The sequence below is a fragment of the Musa acuminata genome, chromosome BXJ3-1 (assembly GCF_036884655.1).
Source record: "Musa acuminata AAA Group cultivar baxijiao chromosome BXJ3-1, Cavendish_Baxijiao_AAA, whole genome shotgun sequence".
Lineage (NCBI taxonomy): Eukaryota > Viridiplantae > Streptophyta > Magnoliopsida > Zingiberales > Musaceae > Musa > Musa acuminata.
This window is the reverse complement of record NC_088349.1, coordinates 20,752,831-20,760,053: the sequence shown is the minus strand read 5'-3', so window position 1 is coordinate 20,760,053 and position 7,223 is coordinate 20,752,831. Positions and strand designations below refer to the sequence as shown.

At 40.3% G+C, this 7,223-nt stretch overlaps 1 protein-coding gene across 1 annotated transcript; it reads left to right on the top strand.

Moving 5' to 3' along the window:
• The first annotated feature begins 4,822 nt into the window (after positions 1-4,822).
• Positions 4,823-5,440, top strand: LOC135629417 (transcription repressor OFP13-like). Its single transcript, XM_065136729.1, has one exon. It carries the CDS (start codon positions 4,862-4,864, stop codon positions 5,438-5,440), a length of 579 nt encoding a protein of 192 aa, XP_064992801.1. The 5' UTR covers positions 4,823-4,861.
• The last annotated feature ends 1,783 nt before the right edge of the window (positions 5,441-7,223 follow it).

The window sequence follows — 7,223 nt, the reverse complement described above, 5'->3', positions numbered from 1 at the left end:
CTCTTTCTTAGGCCTCACTTCTCCCTTTAGACAAAATTCTAAATACTAGGAAGAAGTGATCCTAAATCCTAAGAGAGTTTCCTAATTTTTTCTTAAGTATTTTTCCCCTTTTCCAACTCAATTTCGTGCTCAATTTTTACTTCTCCATGTAGGAATAGCTGGGGTATTTATAAACCCCAAATGACTTCAAAATCGGAGCCAACAAATGTCTCATCCTGGGTTTCCTGAGTGATGGCGGTACCACCGCCTACAACACTGACAATGAGCGGTATCACCTCTCAGTTTAGTGGTACTACCACCTGACATAATCTAAGAGACTATGTCTAGGTGGTACCACCGCCTAGTTTAGTGGCACCATCGCCTGACATAGTTTTGATGACTGTGTTTGGGCGATACCACTTAGACACAATCTTTAATGGTACCATTGCTTGACATAATCTTGAAGATTGTATCTGGGTGATACATCGCCAGACCCTACTATAGTACACTGAATGAGCTAAACAATAAGCCCAATTCAGCCCTGATTCAGGCCCAATTGACCCCCTAATTGAGTTGGCCTAATTACATTCAAAATCGACTCAATTAAAGTTTAAACTAACTCAATCCAGATATAATCGATTACAAGTGAATTCTATGTTGTCCGATATGTCATTGGTTCATTGGCGTTTCATCCGATCCTTTGGCGCATCGTCCTCTTTTACGGCCTTTTGCCCAATCGGCATGTTGACCTCCGCAACTTCGATCTTTTTGGTGTAATGTCCGCTCTTCTAGGCCCGATGCCCGAACTTGTGGCACAAAGCCTTCTGCCGACACGTCGATTGATCCTCTGGCTCGACGTCCAATCTTCTGATATGTTCCACTCTGGCCCAACATTTGATTCCTCCTGCTTTAATCAATTTGCCTATCCTGATCGAAGCTATTCCTACGTCACTCAAAACGCAGATGAGATGACTAATACATCAATTGATTTCATTATTAAAATCCGAGATTCAATAAATACTTCTTCATAATCAATCTTATATTATTATTTATATCCCTTTGCAATCAATATAGCTTTGTATTTCTCCATCTCTTCCAACAATTTTTTTTATTTTGAAGATTTATTTAATATTGATTGCTTGATAATCTCCAAGAAATGTAGTGAGTTCCCATATATAATTTTTGTTAATAATATAAATTTTCTCTTTCATTCATTGCTTGTCAATATTTTTCTTCTCTATGAGCTTCTTTGAAGGTTAATAGATCATCATTGTTAATAATAAAATTAAAAAGATAAAATTAAAAAGATTATCATTGTTAATAGTAATCCTTAAGGTCACATCATTTACCTCTTACAAGTATAACATTGTGTTTTAGACCTTTGAAATTTTTGCCACATCCATAGCCTTAGCCTTATCCTCGATTATGTTCTCGGTCTCCCTAGCTAAATTTTTTTTCTGTCACCTTCATTGGTTTGGGATTCTTGGTTAGTTCAATTTATGTCATCTCTTTCTTTTTCTCTATAAATTCCATCTCTTTGAGATTTTGATTCACTTTTATTCTTAAGAGTAAATTTAGTTTGTAATACTTACTCTATAAATTTTTCTTCTTCTATTTTTGTAAGCCTTTGTTTAAGAATTTGGAGAGAACACACTAGTTATTTAAAAGATATTTGTTTCAAATATTAGACTCTTCATTTGTTAGAACAATAAAATCAGACTTTAGATCTAGAGATCTGAAAATTTTCTTTATCACTCTTTGATCACTTATTTATTTACCATTTCTTATCATTTGATGAATAATAAAAATGATGAAATAGATTTATAAGCACTATTTTGTAATTTTTCAAACACAACTCGTAAAACTTGTAAGCAAATCTTTTTATCTTATCCACATTGTTGAATGCTATTTGAAGTATTTTCTGAGCCTCTTTTGATGTCTTTATTAGAGTGATAATCTCAAACATTTTATCATCAATTCCTTAGTAAATTATGAACAAAATTTTTTTCTTCTTTTTCTTTTGATCTTTGAGTTATTTTTTTGTTTCTCTATCCATTGCTCCTTCTTCTGGTCTTTGTTTAATAAATCTATATTCTATAAACACTTACATATCTTGGGAGCTTAGAAGAATCTTTATTTGGATACACCATATATTGTAATTCTCTTTGGTTAATTTAAGGATTTGAAGTTAGAACAGAGGAATAGGCCATGGTTTAACTTAGCTATGATACAAAATGTTGAATGGATAGGAAGAAGAGATAGAACTATGACACAAGTGAACAATAAGGATAATGTAAAGTAATAATATTACACTCAAAGTGTTCTTACTACAACTCCAGCTCTATGACCTTCATAATCAAACACCTGAGGTTTATATAATCTTCATAGATACCTCACATTTATTATATTTAATATGATTTTTTTTTCAGAGATTCTCTTTAATTTTTAAGAATCAATAGTTAATTTGATTTATTCTTTTATAGGTCTATAATGCAATTCACCTCTTGATAGAAAATATGTTCTACCTGGCATAAGAAACCCATGTTATATATGTATGTAAAGAGGTTTAATGAGTGCTAGCTGAGGAGCTTCTGTGTGTGTGTCCACTACTTTGCACGTTGATAAGCAATCTGAGATTTCAAGTCCAGAATCTGACGAAATATTTTGACAGTAAGAATGACAAGTTATCATTTGGTGTACTATTATTCTGTCTCAGATAAAGCCATCAAAACTAATGCCTGTGAGAAATGTGTCTGAAAGTGATATTGTAAGACATAGTACAAGCAATCCTGTAAGGAATGGCTGCCTCAGTCTGCATCATCTTTCACAGAGTAAATGCTTATTCGACTGCAGCATTGGTATGAAGCGCACTCGTTTGTTCTGCAGCTAGGACAGAAGGTCAGGAAGCACAAGATTTGAAGGAACTGATGTATGTATTGTTACACAAAGATTGGTCATGTCGTAATCTATTGGCTTTTGCAATCATTAGGTGACAGTTATCTGCAGGGCATGAAGACACAAACTGTGGAGACAAGATTGAATCACTGGTTCTGAGCCCTTGCTCCTATTTAAACCAGTGATCATAAAAGGGAAGAGAGTTTTAGGCAATAGGATGAAGCATATTGGACAAACTCTTCCAACACAAAATGGAATCATGTTGGACTATGATGTCTAATCTTCTTGCCATTCTTATGAATCCTGAGTTGTGAAGTGATCATTGCCAAGCGTTTGAAGACCCCAGTGCCATGATAGATGCTCTGCTAAGAGACAAGCCAGTGTTACCTCCTGTTCACACTAGGAATATTTGGAGGATTTTGGAAGTGCATGGTTGAGGGCAAAAAGAACCTAATGAGCAGTGATTTCAGAAGAATATTTTGTGCAGTTTGGTGTCATATGATGTATCGTGTTGCAAGTAGGGACAGAGATCCATGACATCAAGATGGAAAGACTGAAGAGATTGAGTGGGTTGAAACCTGTTTAGTAGGTACAAAAGTCTAACAACACACAAGGATTATAATGGATAATGGTCATCAGATTGTTAACTTTGTGACGCGGGTGGTTTCGAAGAAATGAGGCAAGTAAAAGACCACAAGGCAGATATAGCAGCAATATGATGATTCTACACTCTGACATGCTCGACCTGCGCATGCATGCCAGTTTGAATCCACGATGCAGTAAGAGTGTTTTGTTGTCCATGATTGGGACTATAGATTCCCCATTACAAGCAGCTAAAACCATCACTTGTTTGAATGCCTGTAAAGGGGGGACTGACTGCACGGGTATGTATATTTACAACCTATTGTCCAAACCTGCAAAGCTACCTACAGATTATTTGTCTGCAGATGGTCTTGTAGGAAGGTGTTAAAACCTGATCAAACCTGTGCTTTGAACTCGCTCCATGCAGCCTCAGGTTACAAGCAGCCAAAATGCTTCTTATATTTGCAAACACTTGCAGCTGCAGGATGTAAAAGGCAAATGCACTACAGGTAGAAGAAGGAAGAAACAGCCAAACACTCATGCTATACTGCTTTTTTTGCTCAGTATGTGAACTCCAATCGGGACTCGCAACATTACAAGCTTGCAATGTGTCGGACCTCCATCACGTGGTATTCCGAGGTCCACCTTGTTTGTCTTCTTCAGTGGTCGATGGCCAGCCACCCTCTTGGAGTTAACTCCGGAGTGTGGCCTTTTCTGTCTCTGAGAAATGTATGCTTGGATTCAGTGGCAAACCATGACATATCCAATGCAACGTTTGAAGGGAAGAAGCGGAACAGTAAATTTTAACTCATGTCACTGCTTGGCAAATTGCTTGAGCAACTCGAGGTGATACTTCAAGCCCAGACTTGTATTAGTTTTGCTGATTTCTGCTGTATCTTATAGTAACAGGCAGATGATTACTTCTTTTAGGAAAGGGCACAGGGAGAAAAGAATGAAAGCATCTCCAACACCACCCACCCAACAAGGGCAGCAACCTAACATGCATTCGATGAAAGAGATGTAATGAAGTAATGAACCCTACTGAGGCATGACAGATGTATAGCTGAGACTCGCATCCCTGCATGATCCTGTTGTAAAGGGAAGAAAAAGTGCTCATCATAGCACCACAAGAAATCCCTTTGTAATGGCAACTACTCTTCAGTGTCGTGTATTCAATACAAGTACTGATGCCCTCCAACCTGTGTTAATTTATTGTACAGGCGAGTAGTGTCCCCACGAGTTCTCCTCCTCTTTCCCTCCCTTTTTGGCTTCAAACCCCCCAAACCTAATCTCCCATGGTGTTTGTTATAAAGCCTGAGCAACAGCCACAAGCTCTTCTCAATTCAAAACCTCATCTCAAGTTCCCCTCTCCGATCCTTTTCCGAGTCCAAAAAAAGGAGTCCGTATGGGTAAGAAGCTACACTTGACGTCCCTCTTCTATAGGATGGCAGGAAGTAGGCCTTCCTCTTCTCCTCCTCCTTCATGGCCGTGGCCTTCCTGCAAGCACCCGAAGACCCACTCCTTCGGGAAGGAAGGTGAAGTCTACGTCGACTTCATATCAGCTCCAGCACCGGAGAGCTTCTCCACGGTGTTGGAGGCTTCAGCCAGCGATGCGATCGAGGCGATGATTCATGGACTAAGGTCCGACCGGCTTTTCTTCGAGCCGGCGGGCGCAACCAGCTCGATAGTGGAGGCCGAGACGCGCAATGCCGGGAGTACTACTACTCCGTTGGAGGGCAGCATAGCCATGGCAGTGGATTCAATAGACCCTTATCTGGACTTTAAGCTGTCCATGAAGGAGATGGTGGTGGCTCACGGGGTGATGGACTGGGAGTGGCTTGAGGAGATGCTGGTTTGGTACTTGAACATGAACGGGAAGAGGATCCATGGTGTCATCGTTGGTGCCTTCGTGGATTTGCTTCTGAGTCTTGCTTCTTCGTCGCCTCCTCCTCCTCATTCCTCTTCTCCCTCTTCCATCTTTTAGATGGAGGATGAGGATGTCTCATGCTAAATAGAAAACAAGTAAACACTGACTGCTGCATTATGTCATGTCATGCACATGAACGAAGAGTGGCATAGAACTACTATGAAATGATAGTGAGTTGGTCTTAGTAGTGATCTTTTCTGATAGCAGTGTCTGCAGTTGGTGTAATGAGGATATGCATTTAATATGTAATCAACGTGTTCTTGGTCAACCCTGGCTTCTCGTGAAAAGAGTTTCGGATAGCAATTATGTGCATTGCATCTTGGTCAACCCTGGCTTCTCCATTTATGTGAAAAGAGTTTCAGATAGCAACTATGTGCATCGCAATTCCATTGCAAACATATATTTGGAATCTGAAAAAATTAGTACAATAAATTAGCTTAAAATGGAGTAATAATTAAGAAAAAAGAAAAGCAAAGAGATAATTATGTCATCTGATAGCAGCTAAGATTTCTCTAACCTCATAAAGAAATCTCATTGCTCTATCAACGAAAATCCTCTCCCCTAACATGTATAAATAGTGAGCATATTTCAAATATAAAATTATCTTCTTCATCTTTTTTTCTATCATGGTTTTAGAGCAACTATTGCTTTAGCAAGATGTTCTCCTGTTCCACGGAGCCACCACCTCTACCTTCTCTCCTTTGCTTCGGCATACCTTCGGCGACATTGATCTAAAACGATAAAGGCTGTCCTACTATCATCGCTTTTTTCACTGTGGCTATTGTAGCATTTCGTCGATGAACAACAATTGTCTTCTCCCGCTGTCACTCTATGTTGTCCACTCGCTACAGCCCGTCGCAGCACTTGCTGTTACCTACATGCTCTCTGCCCAAGTGGGACATCCTCACTGACCGCCACATCCACATGGACGTTCTCCCCGACTCTGAAGTTGGCCGCCAGACGCATCCAGCTATTTCATCTTGCCGTCGAATACCTAATATGTCGGCGGACCCTTTCTTCTCTACTCGACGCCATCTTCTACTTCTTCGTTGTTTGCTATAACTCCTCCCTTTGGATCCTATAGGCCATCGACGCAACGACCCCTTCTTCATGGCCATCCTCGCTCTCGCGATCACTTGCCGCTATTAGCCTGCCGCTGTCTACCTTGTGCTGCTCCCCATCGTCCTTGACATTATCCTTGACAGCAATAGTGAACCACCTCCCTACGACTAACTGAAGCCTAACCTCCTCCTCCAACTAAAGCCTTCCACTGGAGCTACCTGTGTGCACTAGACCCAGTCTGCATCACAACAACACCTTAGGTGTAGTCTTTGGCAAAGTTGCACCGAGGTGAGTGTAGCTCCATCGCATCCTACTCCACCTCACACAACACCCTTTGGAAGAGCTCGACGTTGCAGGGGAGCTTGAGCGGCCCAGCGACAACATACCCAAACTCCTTTGCCTCGATGAGTAGCATTTGGAACAATGGGTCAACTGGTTGACACACTTGGTGTGGACCACGAACCGCTCCCTCTCTGACATGCACCATGGCATCTATAGCTACTGACCCTCCTCACTGACTCCCTAAAGTCGTAGCCTCAATACTATACAGATCTGCAAGTCTCTCAAAGAACTATAGATCTCTCACAGATCTGCAACAAGAACTATAGATTGGCAAGAACTATAGATCTCTCATAGATCTACTATTAGGATTAAGAGCGGCGTGAATTAGTGCAGCAGAAAATTTTTTGATTTCGTAAAATATTCATTTTGATTCAAATCGTTTCGGAAAGATGTTGAACTTAAAACTTTCGTAAGAATGTAAGGAGAAGCTCAAGGA

What these genes read in the sequence shown, in the direction of transcription:
- LOC135629417 (XM_065136729.1), top strand. Translation starts at nt 4,862, where the DNA reads ATGGGTAAGAAGCTACACTTGACGTCCCTCTTCTATAGGATGGCAGGA.